At 45.5% G+C, this 22,355-nt stretch overlaps 1 protein-coding gene across 1 annotated transcript in view; it reads right to left on the bottom strand.

Annotated features, from left to right (window-relative positions):
* Nucleotides 1–18,425, bottom strand: part of LOC146809004 (urokinase plasminogen activator surface receptor-like) — a 49,890-nt gene extending 31,465 nt beyond the window's left edge. The window contains exons 1-2 of the mRNA XM_085614814.1: nt 18,291–18,425; nt 4,253–4,283 (exon numbers count right to left, since the gene is read on the bottom strand). Coding sequence (XP_085470940.1) covers nt 4,253–4,283; nt 18,291–18,425 — 166 coding nt within the window. The remainder of the gene's footprint in view (nt 1–4,252; nt 4,284–18,290) is intronic.
* Between the last annotated feature and the right edge of the window lie 3,930 nt (nt 18,426–22,355).

Genomic DNA, 22,355 nt, shown 5'->3' with positions numbered 1-22,355 from the left:
CCCCTTGATTTCAATGTTCATCTGTGATATTCCTTTAAAAAAACATACCTGTCTGCAGCCTTTATCTAAGTGTAGTGACTAACTATCCACACTTAAAGGCCCGTTGGCATTAACCAACACTTTTCACAATAAAATAGTCAGGCTTACTGCCTTTGTCTTAACTTTTCATAATAAACATATCAGAGGCAGATGAATGGATTGCTGACATGCAGGAAAGGTTGTGCCTACACTATCCCTCCCACTCAAGCTGCTACCAGCGCTGCCACAGCCATGGCCACTGCAAGCACTGCTAGTACATGGAGGCCCGAGGGACTTCACGATCAAGGCTGTCTCCATGCCCCAGCATTTTGGCTCTTCTGGACCTCTAGGGGTGAACTAGAATTACGCTGCCCCACGGGATAGAAAACCTCCTGCAGGCCCACAGGATAGTTGTAAGTCGGCCCACCTGAAGGCCCACATCCTCGCATGTCCTTTATGGGCGTGCCACCCAAGATCTAAGAGTAGTCTCCAAATAGTCTCCAACTCCAAGCCATACAAAGCACTGCATATTGTAAAGGTAGTCACCACTCCATTAAAACCAAGATCTTTGCTCTCTGAAGGCACCCTCAGCTTTTTTCTAGGCCCACAGTATCAGTTTCAACTATAGAGTGTGGCTATTGACAAGAACTGTACATGACAATCTATTCAGTGGCATGCAATTTATGGATAACTACTCAAGGTCAACAGAAAAGTTGCTCCCTTCTGCAATCCCAGTAAGACACGTGAAAGGGCAACATCCAAACATCATCTAAAAAATTAGAGGGATAGAGACAGGTGCCTCTTTGGGAGTAGAGGCCATCTCTCCCACTCTCCCTTGATACTCAAAAGTGCTTGGTGAGGTCAAACCCAACCCACCAGGCAGGGTCGAATGAGGTCGGGTGAAATCATTGGTGGTGTTGAAAACCACTGGGCTTAAGCAGAGATGCACACATGCGGCTAAAAGTAACAGTGTTCCAGAAGGTCCACTGCAAATGTTACAGCAGGAGTAGGGGCCCTTATTTTCACCTGCTGCAGTGGAACAGTTCTATCGAGCTAAGCTGCGATAGCGGAATAAATTTACTTATTTAAAAAACCCAATGAATGCAATATTTTCATACAATAAATAAGTCAAAGGACTGCAAGCTCCCCTTCAGCCACACACTAGTCCCTCTCATGAATTACAATTTGAAGGTAACCAGGGTGACTCAGTGCAGAAGATAAAATCAGAAAGCAAAAGAAAATCATCATTCAAAATGGAAGAATGGGCAGTAAGAAGTGTTAAATCAAAAGAGAATTGGGCAAGTACATTCAAAGCAAGCCGCCGAATGCAGTACTGGCAGTGATAAGTTTAGGTCACGGATGCACCCTCGAACCTCAGATGAACAACCTCGGGGGCTATCGATTGGATACTTTAGTATTAATAAGGTAAATAAAAATTGAACTTCTGTCGCACTTTCCATTGAAAAGAGAGAGCATGTAGTTAAAGCCGAAGTACACCATGCTCCATTATTACTAGCAGCTATATCGGAGTACTTTAGTGCTCCATTCGATGAAGTGACAAGCGAAGAGAATCCACCAACAAGCGCACCTTGGCCCCAGGAACATACACTTAGATAACCTGTAAATGACTCTAGACAGTTGTTGGGCAGGCTGGCCTCTTCCACCATTTCATTTGCCTCTCCCTTGGAAGCTAGCCCCCAAATGCAAGAAATTAGTCTGGTAGAAACAGGTACAATAGCGCGTACTTTGGTCTCTTGGGATCCATCTACGTATCTGGCTGAAATTAGTTAATAGTAAACAACACCCGAAACTCCCCAATACAGCAGCATCAAATAGATGAAACTCAGGGGACTTGGGAGGTCTCCTAAGTTCATTCCAAGCAGAAGTAGGCATTCTAAAGTGTCAGTCAAACAAAGTTGACCTGCAGGTCAATTTACTTAATACATTGGGAATTTATGTCAGGGCAATCGATACCAAAATAGCGGCCTTAATTAATTTGATCCAATGATCACAAGCAGATGCGGCACAATCGTCAGTGGCCTGTACCTGCGGTCCATTGACTGACAATTTTTCCACGCTGCCTGCATAACTAGATGCGGTACTAAACAAAATAAAACTCCAGCTTAAGCCAGGAACTGCGCAACCACAAAAAACAAACAATCTACAACCTAAGTGCAATGATAACATGTTAATGGTAGTACTGAATGACCCCCAATGTCAGAGTAGGTTGAGTCTATAGACCTCTCCAAAGAGACCTCCTCTTGTCATCAGAACAACTGATTCGTCGGCGAGGGCTAACTAGTCAGCGTCAAAAAGCAAAGCAAATGACAAAGAAAGGCCCACAACAATCAGCCCTCTCAAGGGGTCAAAACCAAACAGATGGATCAGATATATTCCATCTTCAGAAGAGCTTCTAAAAAAAGGTGTCAGCTCCGGAATCATCAATGGTGTTAACCGTCAGGCTTCCTGTACCTTGTCTCTGCTTAATAACAGCTAAAAAAACACCTTTCCTCAGATGCACTGCGATGGCTTTCCCATGCTGCACTAGTCTAGGTCAGGTGACCTCCACAGCATATAGGCAGCCAGCTCCCAATCTCAGGTGCTTCATTTTTTCCCAGCGAGGACCACACCCTTCCTGCCTGTTTGATACCGTGTGGAATCTTTCAGTCCCTGTGCTGTTGTGCAATATTCTCGTCAAAAGCATTTATATTTTTTAAACCTTCGCTCTTGTTCCACCCCTATTCAGCCTGGACGTGCTGAATTTCACTGGCCTCCTGACTCTCGTGAGAGCCAGGATGTGCTGGAGCCTGTCTTACTTTTTTGTTATTCCTTACACGCAAAGACGCGCTGCATTTCACAGTCTTCCGGATTACCCTGAGCGCGAGGACGCGCTGGAGGCTATCTTTTTTTTTAGGTCTCGCCTAGCGTTGCCATCGCTTTGCGAGGCATGCAGTATATACTGTAGTGTGGAAGCTTCGTGGAAGCTCCACCCACTCTCTGCCCATTGGCTTTTGTCTTAAATGCTGCCTTCCGATTGGTTTGAGGCTTGTTAGTCCCTCCTCATTCATCATTTGTATCCATCCAGGGCTATTGACCCCTTTACTCCTAGCACTATTTTCTTTTAGGCCTCGTCTAGCGCTGCAGCGCGCATGCGCTGAAATAGCTTTGCAAAGCATGCAGTATATACTGTGGTGTGGAAGCTTCGTGGAAGTTCCACCCACTCTCTGCCCATTGGCTTTTGTCTTAAATGCTACCTTCCGATTGGTTTGAGGCTTGTTAGTCCCTCCTCATTCTTCATTTGTATACTTCCATGGCTATTGGCCCATTTACTTCTAACACTATTTTCTTCACTGTCTCCTCACCCCATAGCCCCCTCCCTCAGTCTGTGACTTTTCAACCTCCCCTGCCCCTCCCCCCCACTCTCGTTCGTGTTTTCTTGCCTACCGGCACTTCCGTTTTCATCTTTATTATTGCCACCTTGAAATATGCGCGTTCAAGATGCGTGCTGTACAAAAACTTCTCTTGTTTAATGAACTAGATTTTAATGTTACTCTAAATATAATAAGACTCTAGGCAACATTCGGGGTATGCATGGCAACTGACGCCTCTTAGTTCACAAATGGCATTGTTGTCGGGCAGGAGGAGCGGCAGTGTTTTAACTAATGCTTAAAACAAGCACTTTTAATAACTTCCTCACAATTCAGTGCTCTTGTGTACTGAGGTGACGCGCTAAAGAAATGCACTTTTTTGAATTCTGAAGAGACATTATCGCACATTTAAATCATGTTTATTGTATGATTAGCATGCCTATCATTTTCACGTCTCGCCCACTGGCTCATATACGCTTGGCTCTTCTCCGGCTGGCTCTACCTGCTAAATAATATATTGGCTTGCGCACCTCTAACAAAGAGAGATGAATGGATACATGACAGTGAGCCCGGTAGATGGTAGAAAAATAGACTGGTGCAGACAAACAGACAAAGTCAGTCTCCATTGCCTCACGTCAGAATCATCACTTTCAATAACCTGGAAATCTGCATGCCCCAACCTCATCCCCCTCACCTATTCTTAGCAGAAGTGGCAGAGTCTGAGCTGTGCCCTGCTGGTGCAGAGGAGCACAGCAGAGTCTGTAGAAGCGCTAGGATCCCTAGCCTCTCCGGGCGGGCACCTAACCCTTCCGGGTGCATTCACACTCAGGATAAATGAATAAATTTTTTTCTGTGCTTTAGTCGACCCTCTGTGAGCACTGTCTGGTAGATGAACCTCTGTGTTAAGAGGTGGCTTTGTACAAACAAACAACAGCCACAATACCGTACGTTTTGAACGTGTAGTTAAATAACTGCTCATCGAGTACCTCATTGGCTGATCATTTCATGGCACTACCAAAACTACATTTGGACACATTTGCTCAACTGTGAAAGACTCCCTTCTATAGGTCATTTAACAACTCGGGGCTTTGGGGTTAGGTAACCTACTTTGGATGCTGTGTAAAAGAGTAAATACAAAAATTAATGCAATGAAACTAAGCAACCAGTACTGTCTAAAACACTGTGAAAACTGACACGCATTCGGCATTTTGTTTAGTTAATGTCGATTTCCTCATAGATGCAAGTAAAGTACTCTTAAAATCTTAATGAAATCTGCACTCTTTTAACTAATAGCACCGGGCGACCTTTGACAACTAGGCAATGAATACATTTTCATGTACCCCCGAAGGCCCCCTGCCCCCACCCCCTTGGCAAACTTCATTGCCGCCCAGTGTTTTGGCGATAACCAAGACGCAGGATAGTGAGTCAAATAGTCCAGAAAATGAAAGAGAAGCCGGGATTCAGATTCACATGCTCAGATACCGATCGCGTTGTTTAGTCTGTAAGCACTACTTTTATAAATGAGTTTCGCATTAGTAAAGCACCATGGTGTGCATGTGTGGCAACACTTCACCCATGAGGTACGTGCCAAGCAATTGTTGACACAATCCACACTGCGTCTTTTTCAATATATTTATCACGAAGTGCAGGACCTTTCCAAGTGTTTTTGCACACTACATACATTCACTCCAAAAATAAAACCTGTAGGTAAAAAGAAATTGCCATTTACAGCGTCAATAGCTCTAACTCACAAATGCGAGACCTATTTGCATTGCAAATGCTTGTTTTTTTTTTACTTCTATGTGCCTTTGAGCACTGTGTATTCTTTTGTCCTCTAACATTTTTATGCCCTCTGTCGGACTGCCAAACTGTTATTAACCGTTGCGTGTAGAGCGCGAGGAGCGCTGCTATGAGGTCAACTTTCCTTTAGTTTTTACGCGTGCACGCGAGTAACGGTGATCTTTTGTTTACTTTGAACTTGTGCGGGCAGAGTTCGATTAATACATTGTATCCCTCTGAACCCGTTCGCGTCTCCCAGCAAGTTGAATGCTATTTTTTTTTTTGTAAAGCACTCCAGCGGAATACACGGACTGCTGGAGAACTTCAAGTTTGAAGTGTTTTGATTTGAGTGTATTGGTTTGCCATATTCTTCCCTCCTTTAGTGTGGACTGACGCAAGGCAGGTATTAGCCTGACACGAAGTGGTTTGCATACACTCCTGGAGAGTGTTTGTTATTAGAAATACTACCTTCATTTTTTTTGTCCTTATTTTGAAGAGACCTGAATTAAACCTGAGGCTGGCATTTCAGAAGTGAGTACGGGGAAGCATATAATCTGAGTATTTAACATGTAATGCTGTCTTATATTTATGCCTTTTCAGCTGTCCTTAGTGTAACCTTAGTGTTTTCTGTTTTGTCTGTTTTGTGCAGGAGTCCCCGATCTACTGATCCTCCCTCCTCCTTAGTAGAAGAAGTCTCTGGTGGTCCTTCCTGGTCTCTTCACATCCTGAAGGTATCATTTTACCTTTGGTCTGCCTAGTTGGTTACAGGTAGCTATACCCTACGCGAGTGGAGAGGCACTATCTTCGCTCCCGCCCATATTGGTTCTTCTGACTTGGGACAAATACCCGACAGAACCCGACAGATGGAGGTCATAGTAACAGGAGTAAGCTGGAGTTCTCCAACAACAGCAAGGTCCACTTTGCAAAATAACTGTAACATAAAAAAGTGGGTGTGCCGCATACATATAGCACAAAAGAAGTCAGCAAGAGTACATGAGATGCAAGCAGAACCGTGGGTTATCCAGTAGAAAACAGGTCCCAGTGACCATCAGCAGCAATTAGACAAGTGTGAAAACGCGACCAACTAAAACCACCAAATGGGTGGCACGCCAGATCTTAAGTCCAGATCAAAGAGTACTGCAGCTTTAAAAACCATCAGTGCTGGAATGTGTTATACAGGAAGTAGAACAAGTCAGGTACCTCCAGACCTACCAGGCATCGTCTAGTTAACAGAACCAAGCAATGGTGCCATCCTGCAGGTCGGAATAAAACTCCCTTCGAATGATGATCACAGTCACTTGAAAGCTGAGATCATAGCCCAGAGGTCAGTGAAGGCGCAAAACACCTGTTGCATGCAGAACAAATTAATTTTCACCCAATATAAATAATTTTTATTTGCTGATTAATTAGAATCATTAAAAAAGACAGACCAGTACGAAATGTAAAACATCTGTAACAGATAAGGCACAAATTCAATTCAGACAGTGCTTTTTTGTTGGAAAAAGGAAAATTCATTTAAAAAATGGTTAAGACTCTCAAGGGGCAGAGAATCCTCCTAATTACTAGGAAGCAGTACTGTTGCTTCTAAGCAAAAAACTGTATGGTGGGAGATTGTGATTGTATTTCATGCCCTGGGCTGTCACTCATGGTCCCCACACTGTGCCCCTGCTGCACTTGTAACAGTCTATTAACTTGTAGTGGAAACTTTGTTGCCCTGCAAGAGAGCTGGAGCGACTAACTGTTCAAGAGTGTCATCGCGGTAGGGTGGCAGGATCTTATCTGCAGGGTCTGGAGGGCTGATTGTAGCAGTTTCTGTCTCAGCTGGCTGACGGTGGGGCAAATGCACAAAAAATGTAATACCGTCTCCTCGTAACTGCAGCATAAACGACACTAAGGGTCCAACCAGGTTTGTTTCCTGGCTGGAACCTGTTCTTTTGATGGGAAGACTCCCAGGCAGATTAAAAGCAGAAAATAATGGATTGATGGGGATATATGACTTATGAGGTAAGGTTGTGGGCTCCAATCTGCGTAGGTTTGCAGAACCATCCATCCATGATTTTTTTAGCCATCTCGGCTTTGTCGAGTGTCCCAGCTTGTAATTTGGCTTCTTTATTACCAATTTGTGGTGGCTTCTCTCACTTACGCTTCTCTGTTGTGGAAATCTCACCCCTCATGGGTCCTTGCGTGTGTGCATTCAACAACAGAACCTTGAACTCGTTTTTTTGAATGTAGAAGTCAGTTTTTTTGAGTTGTCTCCTCTGTTGGCTGGTGCAGAGTCCCTGTCACCAATAAAGCTGTTTTGCTGGCACCTACCTGTTTCCAGAGACTTCCTCATTACATTTATGGTGGCCACAAGCGGCAGTGGACTGCAGAACCCATGAAGACCTTCGAGATCGGGACACTGATTTTTGTCTATTTCACTTTGGAACTTCTGAAACCTTGCAACCCTCCAGTGGTTTATGCGACCTTCCGCCTTCCTATCGGCACAAGTTTGGAAGCATGTCAGAAGTGGACATTTCAAGGTACTGTCTCAGGGGCCGATTCACAGAACTAACTTAAGACAAAATCCTAAACTTACTACCATTTTCGTATTCACAGAAGGGACTTACTCATTTTGGTATTCACAGAAGACACTTACTCACTTCGGTATTCACAGAAGTTAGGAGTCCTAACTTTAGGACTCCTAAATGCCTTCTGTGAATACCGAAAGTCTCAAAATTAGGATTTTTCTCAGTTTAGGAGTCCTAAAGTTAGGACTCCTAACTTTACTACTACTAAACTGAGAAAAATCCTAATTTTAAGGCTTTCGATATTCACAGAATGCATTTAGGAGTCCTAAAGTTAGGAGTCCTAACTTTACTACTTCTAAATTGAGAAAAATCCTAATTTTAAGACTTTCGGTATTCACAGAAGGCATTTAGGAGTCCTAAAGTTAGGCGTCCTAACTATACTACTACTAAACTGAGAAAAATCCTAATTTTAAGGCTTTCGGTATTCACAGAAGGCATTTAGGAGTCCCAAAGTTAGGAGTCCTAACTTTACTACTACTAAACTGAGAAAAATCCTAATTTTAAGGCTTTCGATATTCACAGAATGCATTTAGGAGTCCTAAAGTTAGGAGTCCTAACTTTACTACTACTAAATTGAGAAAAATCCTAATTTTAAGACTTTCGGTATTCACAGAAGGCATTTAGGAGTCCTAAAGTTAGGCATCCTAACTATACTACTACTAAACTGAGAAAAATCCTAATTTTAAGACTTTCGGTATTCACAGAAGGCATTTAAGAGTCCTAAAGTTAGGACTCCTAAATTCTGTGAATACCAAAATGAGTTAGTGCCTTCTGTGAATACCAAAATGAGTAAGTGCCTTCTGTGAATACCAAAATGGAAGTAAGTTTAGGATTTTGTCTTAAGTTAGTTCTGTGAATCGGGCCCTCAGTGTTTATCCCCTCCCCTAAGCAGCAGTCCAAGCAACAGCTTCCTTCAAGCTGGGGCCAGGTATTTGGAACACAACGTTAGGTCACCCAAGGTGCCATTTCATGTTCAGGGGCTCGTCAGGCAGGAATCAGGCCTAGGACGAGGGAATATGTGATGTCATAACACACGTTATGCTTGCAGCGTAGCCAGTGTTGCACCTATTTTGTATTGGCCATTTTCGATGGTGCAGATTAGACGCAGCTTACAAAACCCACCCACTCCGCCAGCCACACGCTCGACCCCATCTTCTCCGCAAGCCCCTACGTCTCCTTCAACCACACCACCAAACTCCACTGGACCGACCACCGCTGCATCCACTTCACCTTCAAGAAGCCCACCATGCACCATCACACCCAACAGATGCTCCGCCGCTGCTGGAGCAAAGTCACCGAAGACCAGCTAACCACCTCCCTCGCCCAGAGCCCACCCGCCGACCCCGTCACCGCCGCCCGCAACCGCTGACAGTGGATTGACGACTGCGCCAACACCCTTGCACCGTTCAAGAGACCCTCCAACATTCACACCAGCAAGAAAGCCAGCTGGTTCACTGAAAACCTCCAAGCGAACCTGTCGAAAACAGGAGAAGAACTGGCTCTGTGAACAAACACCGGACAGCTACGCAACGCACAAGAGCGCCACCCACAGACACCATCACCTCATCAGATCGGCCAAAACGGCCTCCTTCAAAGACCGCCTAGACAACAACGCACACAACAGCAAACTCTTCAACATCGTGAAGGAACTCTCCAACACCAACGATGTCCCACCTTCGCAAAACCTGTGCAACTCCCTGGCCACCTTCTTCCACCGCAAGATCGCAGACATCCACGACAGCTTCAATGCCACACCTGCCCTGACAACCACCGAGACCTCTGCCCCCACAACCACCATCCGCACCAACCGCTTGCTCACCTGGACCAACATCAGCGATGACGACGCCATCAAGACCATGAACACCATCCACTCCGGATCCCCGTCAGACCCATGCCCACACCACATCTTCAACAAAGCCAGCACAGCCATTGCACCCCATCTCCGGAAAGTCATCAACATCTCCTTCGAGACAGCAAACTTCCCGGAGAGCTGGAGGCACGGCGAGATCAACGCCTTACTCAAGAAACCCAAGGCGGACCCCAAGGACCTCAAGAATTTCCGGCCCATCTCCCTGCTCCCCTTTCCGGTGAAGGTCATCGAGAAGACCGTCAACAAACAACTGACCCGCTATCTCGAGGAGAACAGCATCCTGGACCCTTCCCAATCCGGGTTCCGCAGCAAACACAGCACCGAAACTGCCCTCATTGCCACCACTGATGACATCAGGATCCTCCTAGACAACGGAGAAACAGCGGCCCACATCCTTCTAGACCTGTCATCCGCCTTTGACACGGTCTGCCACCGCACACTACGAACACGCCTCCACGACGCCGGGCTCCAAGAGAAGGCCTTGGACTGGACCACCTCCTTCCTCGCCGGCAGAACACAGAGAGTCTGCCTTCCCCCCTTCCGCTCCGAAGCCACCGAGATCATCTGCGGCGTACCCCAAGGCTCATCCCTCAGCCCAATGCTGTTCAACATCTACACGGCACCACTCGCCCACGTCGCCCGACTGCACGACCTTAATATCATCTCATATGCTGACGACACCCAGCTGATCCTCTCCCTCACTAAAGACCCCCACACCGCCAGAACCAACCTCCACGAAGGAATGAAGGCCGTCGCCGAATGGATGAAGAACAGCTGACTGAAGCTGAACTCGGACAAGACGGAGGTCCTCATCCTCGGATCCACCCCCTCTGCCTGGGATGACTCCTGGTGGCCGACCGCACCGGGAACAGCCCCAATACCCACCGACCACACACGCAACCTAGGGGTCATCCTCGACTCCACCCTTTCCATGACTAAGCAGGTCAACGCCGTCTCTTCCTTATGCTTCAACACCCTCCCCATGCTTCACAGGATCTACAAGTGGATCCCCACCGAAACGAGAAGAACGGTCACCCAGACCCTCGTCAGCAGCACACTGGACTACGGAAATGCTCTCTACGCAGGAGCCTCGGCCAAACTCCTGAGACGGCTGCAACACATCCACAACGCCTCTCCACACCTGATCATCGACATCCCTTGCCGCAGCCACATCACACCCCACCTGAGAGACCTAAACTGGCTCACCGTCAACAAGAGGATAACCTTCAAGCTCCTCACCCACCAACACAAGGCACTCCACAACACCGGACCAGCTTACCGCAACAGACGACTCAGCTTCTACACCCCCACCCGCCAGCTCCACTCCGCCGACCTTGCCCTCGCCACAGTCCCACGCATCCGAAGAGCGACCTCCGGCGGCAGATCGTTCTCCCACCTCGCCGCCAAGACCTGGAACACCCTCCCCACCCACCTACGGCAGACCCAAGACCTGCTGACCTTCAGAAGACTCCTCAAGACCTGGCTTTTTGAGCAGTAGCAGCATCCCCCACCCCCCAGCCCCATGAGACCCTCACGGGTAAGTAGTGCGCTTTACAAATGTTATGATTGCATTACCATCGTCACTTATGCGGACGACACCCAGCTAGTGGTCTCTCTTGCACCTAAGGATAGCCAGCAATCACAAACCAACTTGATTCCCTGTCTGGAGCAGGTAAAGAGCTGGATGACAAGCTCATGCCTAAAGCTCAATGGAGACAAGACGGAGCTAATGCTCCTTGGTACTCAGGCCCCTTCCACTCTAGAGTTTCTGTGGCCCTCCAGCCTAGGCGATCCCCCTGCACCCAAAGACAATATAAAGAGCCTCGGAGTATGGTTAGACAAAGCTTTGACTTTCAACACACAAGCCACCAAAGTGTCAGCAACCTGTTTCGGCCTAATTAGGCAACTCAAAAAAATTCTACCACTACTCCCTTTTGAGGCAAAACAGGTAGTTATCCAGGGCCTAATTCAGTCTCGTATAGACTACAGCAACGCTTTATATCTGGGATCCCCAGAATATTGTTTAAACAAACCTCAGCGGGTCCAGAACTGCGCTGCACGTACCATCCTTGGAATTTCGCGTAGGAACTCTATTGGGTCCGGCCTGAAATCCCTGCACTGGCTCCCTGTCAGAGAGAGGATCAAATTTAAGACCATGTGCATTACCCACCAATCCTTCTGGAGATCGGGACCGCTGATTAATCATTCCCTGATCACTCCCTACCATCCCAAAAAAGAACTCCGCTCATCGAAAGCCTTTTTAACTGCTGTTCCACGGATACGGAAAGCTAGAGTAGGTGGTCGTAGCTTTTCCTACAATGCGTCTACGATGTGGAACTTTCTCCCTTTCCACCTAAGGTCCAACCCGAACTTGTTCACCTTTCGTAAACAACTAAAAACTTTTCTTTTTAATCAAAAAATATCTAAATAAAATCATCCGCCAGCGATCCACCACAGCAGAAGTTCTCTACCCACCAGCGCCTGGATGCCTCAGGGTAACTGTCTGCGCTTTACAAAACTCCTTTACATTACATTACATAATTGATTGATTGATTGATTACAGAGGTGACATGCACACCTTGCGGGTCAGCCTGCATTCCAGCCAGCTTCCCATCTGCTAATCAGCTTCAAATTTCAGTGATACACCTTGCGTGTCAGTGACAAATCCTCAGTGACGCATTGTTTCCTCAAGCAGAGCTCTTGGTATTTTGGTTAAGCCTGGGCAAAGCACTCCACTACGCTTGTGTAGTTTGCGAAGTTTGCGCTACTTCGCACTATGCGAATTGCACGTAGCACAGTGCAAACACGTGTAGCGTAGCGTTGCGTAGTGCAGCGGTCATTTTTTGCATGCTCGCGGTCCTCAACGTCAAGTTGGCGACCGCGAGCAAGCAAAATGACATCCCGGCGGGACTTTTCCTCGTTCGCGATCAGCAACATCAAGTTGGCGATCGCGAGCGTGGAAAATAAACCTCCTGGTGAGATTCTCAACGCGGGGAGGTCAGGTTTCTCATTGCGAGTGGTCACGTATGCTCGCGACCGCTCGCGATGAGAAACTACCAGTCCGCGTTGACAAAGCTGCCGCTCGAGTAAAAATCTACATCTCGCACTGTGCAAGATACCGTTTTCAATTATTACACAGTGCCGGATGCTTGTCTGCACTGTGCAATCATTGAAAACGTCATCTTGCACAGTGCGAACAGGGTACTACGCAGTTTGCGAAGTGCTACGCGTAGCTCGCGTAGTGCGAAGTGCACTTTGCGTAGCTTCGCGTAGCGCTACTTCGCGAACCACGCCCAAGGTTAATTTTGGTGACATGAACACCTTGCGTGTCAATCACAGTTTATCTTTGTTTGCACTTCAGCAAGCCCGCTTTACACTCCAACGGTGACACGCTCACCTGGCATGTCATACTTAGCTCTTCCACATGCTTCATGTTATTTCCATCAACGGTGACATGCACACCCTGTGTGTCATTCTTTGGGTCCTTCTATCTCAGGGTGTGCATGGACTGCAAGCAGCACAACGGTGACACGCACACCAGGCGTGTTCTACAAGTACTTTAACTCGGGGCAGATTTTTAACTCTGATAAAAATTATGGTGTGAGTTCTTGCTCATGTTGGCACACATTCCTGTTTGTTTTCATTTCCTGTGCATGCATCTCATGGTGGCAAGCAGACCGTAAAAAGAATTTGCTCTCTTTGTTGTTTTTTACATTTTATTGAATTTTTTAGGTTTTCCACAATAGCTGATGCCTCTGTTCTGGTGGTTGTATTTTACTTGTATTTCCTCTTGTGTTATTGTGCCAGCTAAGTCATATACTTACTCAACATGCAGTCTGTTTTCCCCCACCCTCCTTTCTCGAGGTGCTTTAAAACCCACCCATAACATGGAAAAATTGGAACAATGCATTTGTGGCTTACTTGGGAGCTACTGGAGCGTCTCGTTACAGGGCGGAAAGGAAGCAATATCTCCTGCTTCACTCCTTAGGTTTTGAGGGTACATCAGTATTCAAACACTTGCTACCTTTAGTATGAGCCCTGGCGGAGGAAGACATTGATGAATACATTGAGGCAGTAAAGAAATTCGAATTGCGTTTTAACGAACAGCCCAGCTTGGTTGTCATTAGACACAAGTTCTTCAAAAGGGAGCAGTGATCTGGAGAAGATGTTGATGCTTTTGTGACTGCTCTCCATAAATTAAGAGCTGATTGTCAGTTTGAGGTGTTAGCAGAGCAATTGGTCAGAGACCAGTACATATGTAAGTGTTCCGACAAGCCTATCTAGCAGAAAATGTTATCCAAGGTAAATCCCTCCCTCAAGGAGACTATTCACACTGCAGAGAGCATCGAGCTCTCCAAAGCTTCTTTTAAAGAGTTGGAGGACAAGTCTAATGAACTGGCAGGGGCGGTTAGACCCAAGGATTTTAAAAACAATGTTTCCCACGTTCTGAAAGTTCATTATTCAAACAAGCTAACATGTGTTTCCGTCATGGAAACCCCACTCATTTCAAAGGGGGTAGAGGGTGCCCGGCCAAAAATGTTACTTGCAGGTCCTGTGGCAAGTTAGGACATTTTGCCAAAGTCTGTCAAAGTGGTAAGTGGGGTAGTTTCACTCCTCAGATTGGCAAACAGGTCAATACCCCCTTTGTTGCGAATGTGTCTGATGCGGAACGTGCTGATCCTGACAAATACCGTCGTATCTGGGATTAGCTAAGAGATATGGTTATGGTGGTTGGTGAGAAGACTGTTGTCGTGGGAGACATCTCCAAGATAAAAAGGTGTATCTGCTTGTGGATTCGGGTACAAGAATAACCATGATCACCCAGGAAATGTTTCACGAGGTCTGGGGTTCTCGTCCTTTGAAATCCCCCGACAGGGCTCCTGTTTCTTATGAGGGGCTGAGGATAGAATTGGCTGGTTACTTTGGGACATTTTTTAAGTTAAAGGTAGAGAGTTCCTGGATAAGTTGCATAATATGTTGCCATCAAGGGGCTTTCCATTCTGCGGTGTCTTTCAGGTGGGTCTTAGGTCCAGCACAAAGGAACAGATCTCTATTGTCTCATCCAATGACTATTCTTTGAAGATGTGTTCCGATGTTTCCACTCTGTGTTTGGTGGAGGTTTGGGGCAGATCAAGGGTTTTACCCTTCAGATTAGGGTTAATGATAATGCTATTCCTGCCACACACAGACTCAGGAGTGTCCCCTTTAGTGTCAGGGATCGGCTTGAGCATGAGCTTAATGGCTTGTGTGTGTAGAGCATTATTGATCCTATTGAGTCTTCTCTGTGTTTGTTGCCAGGAAGAAGATTGGAGATCTTCGTGTTTGTGTTAACTTAAGCAGTCTCAATAAAAAACACTGTATTGAGTCCCACCCCTTCTCAAGATCTTGGAGTAGTTGATAGAAATTAACGGTTCAATGTGGTTCAGCAAACTGGACTTAGCATCAGCTAACCACCAGGTGGTTTTGGACCCTTCTGCAAGGCATCTCATGGCATTCGTGTCTCCCATTGGAAAGTTCCAATACTGTAGGATGCCATTTGGCCTTGCCTCTGCGGTGGTGGTCTTTCAGAGGATTATGTGCCACATGCTTAAAGGGGTCAGGGGCGTTGCTGTCTTTCAGGAGGATGTCTTGATCTTTTGTGCATTCAAGGAACAGCTCGATAAATCCTTGTATCTTGTTCTGGACATCAAGCAAGAGAAGGGAGCTGTTCTCAAAAAGGAAAAGTGTATCTTCCTTGAAAAAAAAGAGGAGTACTTGGGACATGTTTTGTCTGAACAAGGGGTGGTACCGAGGCCTGGTCTGGTGAGGGCCATAGTTGACAGCACTGCACCCACTGATAAGGTTGGCCTCAAGTCGTTCAAGTCGTTCATCGGACTCTGTGATTTCTACTCCCGGTTTGTGCCTCATTATGCATCAAAGGTACCACCCCTGAGCAACATGTTGAAGGAAAGTGAGAAAAAAGAGAGGTAGTGGTTTGGAGTATAGGACAAATGGCACCACTTTAGGAGAATACCATCTAAAAAAATTATTTAGGGTAATCTATATTATTAACGGTGCTGAAAGGTGAGGAGCACCACTGATCTCCCCAGGTAATCGGCCTGTGACAATTGGCTGAACAAACAATGTCCCCAGCACACGTAAACAGTAATATATTGGTTAGAATTGCACGTTGTGAGCATCAAGTAAAACAAAGTGCGAGGCATTGGAGAACGCATTACATCATATACATTTTCGCCAGAGTGTTACATACGTCTATAATCGGTATAAATCATCATACGCTATTGTATTTTAGTCTTCACTCTTCTACTTGTAATTGGTGGCGCACATTCTTTTCTCTTCCATCCATTGGGTTCTTCGGGTGTTTAGTAACCCTTTTCCTTCCAAAACATACTTAACTTTTACCGCTTATGTGCATGTGTGCACAGACTTTATTTTATGACTTTCGAGTATTTCAGTGACGTTACTGTGGATGGTTATGTACACCCAGTATCAAGTTAGGTGGTACATTGATTGTTCTTGTTTGTGTCTTATGTACTGCCTTGATAAAGTTGCGGGTGCATTACCCATGTGCGACGAAACACGTGTCGGCTGTTGGATGAACAAAGGAATAAAAGAAAGAAAATCACAAGAATCATCGCACTTTGTTTTACTTGATGCTCACAACGTGCAATTCTAACCAATATATTACTGTTTACGTGTGCTGGGGACATTGTTTGTTGAATGAAAGTGTAGCTTTTGTCTGGCACAATCACTGTCAGGAAGTTTTTGAATGGCTCAAGATTCAATTAGTTGGAACGAATATTCTTAAACCTTTTGATCCCAATGTCGGGTGCACCATCACTGTAGATGTCAGAGGTGTTGGGTTGGATGCTATTCTCACACAGACCAAAGACAGTGCAGAGAACACTTTGGGGTATGCATCTAGGGTTTTGCATGGTCCAGAGTTGAATTTCTCAGTTATGGAAAGAGAGTTGTTGGCCTGTTGGTGGGCCATCAGGAATTTTCATCCTTATATTTGGGGCAACCATTTTGTGTTGCGCACCAATCACAGTCCCCTTGTTTCAATTCTTTCTAGGGACAAAATCAAAGAACACACTCCCAGAATAGCCAGGTTGTCCACTGAGTTGTTACAACACGATTTTGAAGTCTCCTACCTTCCTAGTAACAAGAATGGCAGGTCAGACTATTTCTCGAGATTACCTGTGGCCAATGAAGATTCCTTGTCAGGTGATAATGAGGATCTCTACAATTGTTTTATTGCCTCCATGGTTATGGGTAACACATTTGCTGTGAGTGAGGAAGAATGGAGCGATGAGTTGACTAAAGACATCTTGCTGTCCCAGGTCATAAAGTGTGTTATAGGTGGTTGGCCCAAAGAAAAGAACGCACCCTACTCCTTGCAAACTTTTGTAAAGATCTCCCTTGAACTTTCTGTGGAGGACGGTATGTTGGTTTGTGGTGAGAGAGAGATTTCGCCTGAAAAATTCAGAGGAAGATTGGTTTGTGGTGCTCAAGAAGGGTATTTGGGTAAAATTCTCACCAAGCGCAGGGTTTGTGAATGTTTTTGGTGGCCCCTTATGGACAAGGACATTGATGCTATTCTTGATGAGTGTGTTGTATGTTGAATGCTGTAAAAGGACTGAAAGTGAGAACTCCTCCTCTCCAAACCATTGAACTTCCAGCTAGGTCCTGGGAGAAAGTTGGCATTGATCTGGTTGGTCCTTTCAACCTTCTTTCTCCCTCTTCTCACTTTGCTGTTGTTGCCATTGATTACTATTCCAAATGTCCAGCGGTTCATTTCTTTGGCGAGCCTAATTCCAAAGATGTTATCAATTTACTCAAGGACGTTTTTTGGAATGAGTGTTTCCCATCTACCATTGTTATGTTATGACAGTTTGTAAAGTGCAATAGTTACTCCATTACGGAGGGTCCCCACGCTAAATTCCTTTAGAGACTAAGATCATAATTAAAAGCTGGAGATGATGAAATTCTAGGGAGTAAGATTTCTCTTAAACAACCCAGTTTTAAGTTGCCTCGTAAAAACTGATTCTGAGGTCTCCTGTCTTAGGTATATAGGAAGAGAATTCCATTTTTTAGTTGCCAGGTACCTAAAAGAGATACCTCAAAAGCGTTTACTGTTGTCTTTTGGGATGCTGACCAGTCTGGTTCCGGCTGATCTTAGACTTTGTGTGGGATGATAGGGAGGTATCATAGGGCGTAGATGTTCTGGGTCCTTACCCTGCAGTATCCTGTGGACGTAACATATGGCTTTGAAGGAGATCCTCTCCTTAATAGGGAGCCAATGGAGAATCTCCAGAGCAGTCCCTGTTGGAGAGAATCTAGGGATGTTTAGAAGCATTCGAGCTGCGGCTTTTTGCACCCGTTGGGGCATATATATGCTCCCTTTTGGTGCCCCCAGATATTGGACATTACAGTAGGCCAGTTTAGACGTCACAAGTGCCTGTACCACTGTCTTTCTAGCATCGTCCGGGATAAGTCCTAGGATTTTCTTCAGCATCTTTAAAATCCCAAAGCAGGTACCTGTAAGAGTTGAAATCTGATCAGAGAAGGATAGGGTGGAGTCAAACCAAACTCTAAGATTTTTAATTTCTGGCTCGTAGTGGGAAGAGATCCTAACAAAATAGGCCACCAGCTTAAGGACCAGATGGAGGGCTGTTTTCCTACCACTAGAATGTCAGTTTTGGTAGCATTAAGCCTGGTGCAACTGTGTTCCATCCAGTTAGCCATGTTGTCCATGCAGGAATTAAAATCCTCTGCTGCTTTGCCATTGTCCTGGGCCAACGTGAGGATCAGCTGCATGTCATCTGCATATAATAACGCATTCACCCCATGTTTGCTCAACAGATCACACAGTGGCTGCATATATAGATTAAACGGGGTCGGGCTCAAGGCGGAGACCTGTGGCACCCCTTGTTTCAGAAGTTGAATGGAGGAGACATAGGGTTGCAGAAAGTTTGAAAAGTGCAACCTTCCAGAAAGCTCATCAGCCAGCCCAAGACCAGACCTCCTAAACCCGCCTGGTGTAGTCTGGCAAGTAGCAGCCCATGAGAAACTGTATCAAAGGCGGCACTTAGGTCTAGCATGACTAGAGCTGCCGTTTGACCATCATCAGCAATTTTACATATTGAGTCTGAAGCTAGAAGTAACACCGATTCTGTGCTAAAGAGGGGTCTACATCCAGACTGTGTCTCATGGAGGAGGTCGAATTCCTCTACAAACTGCATTAGCTGTTGCTTGACAAACTTCTTCACCTCCTTCGTTTCAGGTAGTAATGGGTCTAATGTAAGCTTTTTGAGCAAAGGAATGACCATGGCATGCTTCCATTCTTCCGAGAGTAGGCCGGTGCAGAAAGACAAATTGAAAAGTTCCGTTAATACCGGAGCAATAGAGGCACTGCCCTTCTCAAACATAGCTGGGGAGGCAGGGTCTAAGGGGAATCCGGATTCAACTCTAAGCATTAGACAGTGAGTATCCGTCCCCGAGATAGATTGTTTTCCTGGAGTGTCTAATGGAGTGCTCGAAAGCAAGGGATTCTTACAGGTCCTAGCATTCTCCGGGAAAGGAGCGTAGATATTATTCACCTTATTCACAAAGTAGACTGCAATTTGATCACAGCACTCAAGAGATGGGGGTATTACTGCTGTAGCACATTCTAGGAAGGTGAGAGACTTGATTACCTGAAAGAGATCACTGGTAGAATTTTTTGAGTGCTCGATTTGTAGGGCATAATAGTTTGTCCGGGCATGCCTAAGATCTTGTGGTATTTCTTTAAGGCTGCAAGATATGTAGATTTCTGATGGTCATTACTTTTTTTGCGCCATACTCGCTCCAACTTTTTGCAAGATCTCATAGTTTCTTGGAGTGCCTCTGAAAACCAGGTTGCAGAAGGTTTAACCCGCCTGCTAGTAATTGACTTCAGTGGTGCTAAAGAGTCTAATGCTAGATTAAGCCACCCCTTAATATGTGTATTAGCTAGTGATGGACATTCTGCAAGTGAGTCTATGGGAGTTTAAGGCCATCGTAAATTTGTTGGGGGTAATCGGAGCCAAATTGCACGAGGTGGATTTTTGGAGCAGCATCTCTGCCTGTAAGGGTTCCGTAGCTCCAAAAGGAATCAAGTGATGTTCTGACCATGCTACCAGAATGGGTTTTGCTACCTTTAAAGAACGAGAGTTGGTAAAGATGGGATCCAAAATATGGCCTAGATCATGCCTAGGGGCATTAACTAACTGGGTGAGTTCCAACATACTCAAATCTTCCATTTGGTTTTTCATGATCGGGCAGTCCTTGTTATCTATATGAATATTGACGTCCCCTAGCACTATAACATTTGCATATCTGACTGCGTAGTTCAGAATTATATCAGCTAGGCTTTTAACAAAAGTCTTTGCTGATGCTGATGGGCGATAGATTAAGAATCCATTCAGTGTAACCTTACTATTTAAAGTAAGGCTAAAGAAAGCCGTCTCAGAATTCGCAATGTGAATAGGTTGCAGCTGGCAGCGCAAAGTGCTTTTAAAGATTGGGACTGTCAAGGTGATGTATGGCATAGTTTGTAGGCACTGCATCTAGTGTGTCAGGAGCCAAGGCTTCTGTTAGCCAGGTCTCAGATAAGAAGAAAGCATCAGGCCGAAGTTCAGATATTAGGTCTGCTATTTCCAATTTATGTTTGGGTAGTGAGCGGCAATTGAGAAATAGGGATTGCATCCTTCCGTTGTCGGATAGGTATGCCCTACCAGTAGAAGCCATCAAATCAAATCAAACCAGGGACATTTGTTCAGCGCACATATCACTCGGAAGTCTCATGGCGCTTGTAGACAGCTCTGAAAGATTGGTTGATTAGTTGTCAAACAGCCATGACTTTAACTTTGTGCGAAAGCAGTTGTGATCTGTGATGGTGTGTAGATTTTAGGGCAGTTTGTTCCAAGATGCAGGGGCAAGAAAAGAAAAGGACCTTCCTCTATTTCTAGCGGTGCCAAATCTGAGAGGTGTGAAAAATGATTCGTTGCAGGATCTCTGGGTCCTACAAGGCTGGTACCAACTTAGTTTTTTGGACCAATACCCCAGGCCTATTCCGTTCATATTTGTGTGCATTATATAGAGAATCTTAAATTGAACCCGCTTTCTGACTGGAAGCCAGTGTAGAGACCTCAAACTAGGGGCCAAAGGGGATCTGGGCGGGAGGTTAAGAACCAGCCTAGCCGCGGTGTTCTGCAAAATCTGAAGCCTTGTAAGAAGACCTTCGTTGATTGAGGACAACAGGGCATTGCCGTAGTCCATGCGGTTTATTATAAGTCTCTGAACTAGTGGTTTCCTGGCCTCAATCGGAATCCATTTAAAAACCTTTCGTGAACTGCGCATCACTCCAAAACAGGAGCCAATTATATGGTTGATCTGACTTTTCATTAATAATTGGTTGTCCATGTGGAATCCTAAATTCCGTACCGTCTCTTTTGGGGTTGGACAGGGGCCAAGGTTTGGGGGCCACCAGTCATGAGACCAATGTTCTTGAGCCTTGCCAAAAAGCACAATCTCGGACTTGTTTCCATTTAATTGAAGGTGATTTGTCCTCATCCACCTGTCAATTTCAGACATGCATTGTTTGAATCGCAGCTTTGTTTCTACTGGGTCTGGGCCAAGAGTGACCAAGATCTGCATGTCATCAGTCTATGAAACGACATTTAAGACGTGAAATCTGATCACCTTGGCCAACGGTGTCATGTAAAGATTAAAATGCGTCGGGCTCAGGATGGAGCCCTGCGGAACTCCCATCTTAACTGGTCTGTTACATGAAACCGTGTTGCCCACCTGTACTGTTGTAACTCGGTCTGTTATGTAACTCTTAAGCCATTTTAGGATGTTCCCCCTGACACCAATCTCCCAGAGCCGATGTTCTAGAATGCTTTGGTATATGGTATCAAAAGCGGCAGATAGGTCAAGCAAGACAAGGATTGATGACTGACCTCTGTCCAGAGCTAGCCTGATGTTGTCTGTTACCTCTACCAGTGCTGTCTCCGTGCTATGGGCAGCCCTAAAGCCCGACTGAGAGGGATCCAGTAGTCCATGGCTCTCAAGATGAATGACGAGCTGTTGGTTTACTAGTGATTCCAGCATCTTCCCAAAATAGGGAAGCAGCGAGATGGGATGATAGTTCAAGAGGAGTTTAGGATCGGCAGTGGATTTTTAAAAAATCGTCCTGACCCTGGCAGCTTTCCATAATTTCGGGAACTCAGCCTGTGATTGTGACCTGTTAAATAGGTCGGTTAGACTATCCAACAGTACTGATGCATTGGTTGGAAGAAATTTTGGTGGCACAGGATCAGTAGGCGAGCCCGATTTTATTTTCTGCATAGCTTTTACCACTACCTCGATAGTGCATTTAGAAAATTCAGCCAAGATATAAGGGGGGTCTGGAGACACACTGGACGTATTTGGAGGGGTTGTTTTTTGCTTGGGGCGGAAAGGAGTTATGAATTGCGATAATTTTATCTTGAAAGAATTTAGAAAGAGAGTCAGTCCATTCCAGAGAGTTGGGGCTTAATGACTGAGTGAGAGGTGTTGTAAATTCTTTTAAGATTTGTTAGAGCTCCTAACAGGAGTTTGCCGCCTCATCTATTTGGTTTAGGAGAAACAATTTTTTTGCTTGTCTGATGTCCTCCATGAGGCTGTGGTGGATGCTTTTATATGTTTCGCAGTCGGTCATATCTTTACTTTCTCTCCATTTCTGTT

Source organism: Triturus cristatus, chromosome 7 (genome assembly GCF_964204655.1).
Source record: "Triturus cristatus chromosome 7, aTriCri1.1, whole genome shotgun sequence".
NCBI lineage: Eukaryota > Metazoa > Chordata > Amphibia > Caudata > Salamandridae > Triturus > Triturus cristatus.
The sequence above is the reverse complement of the archived record's forward strand: the minus strand, read 5'-3'. Positions and strand labels throughout refer to the sequence as shown.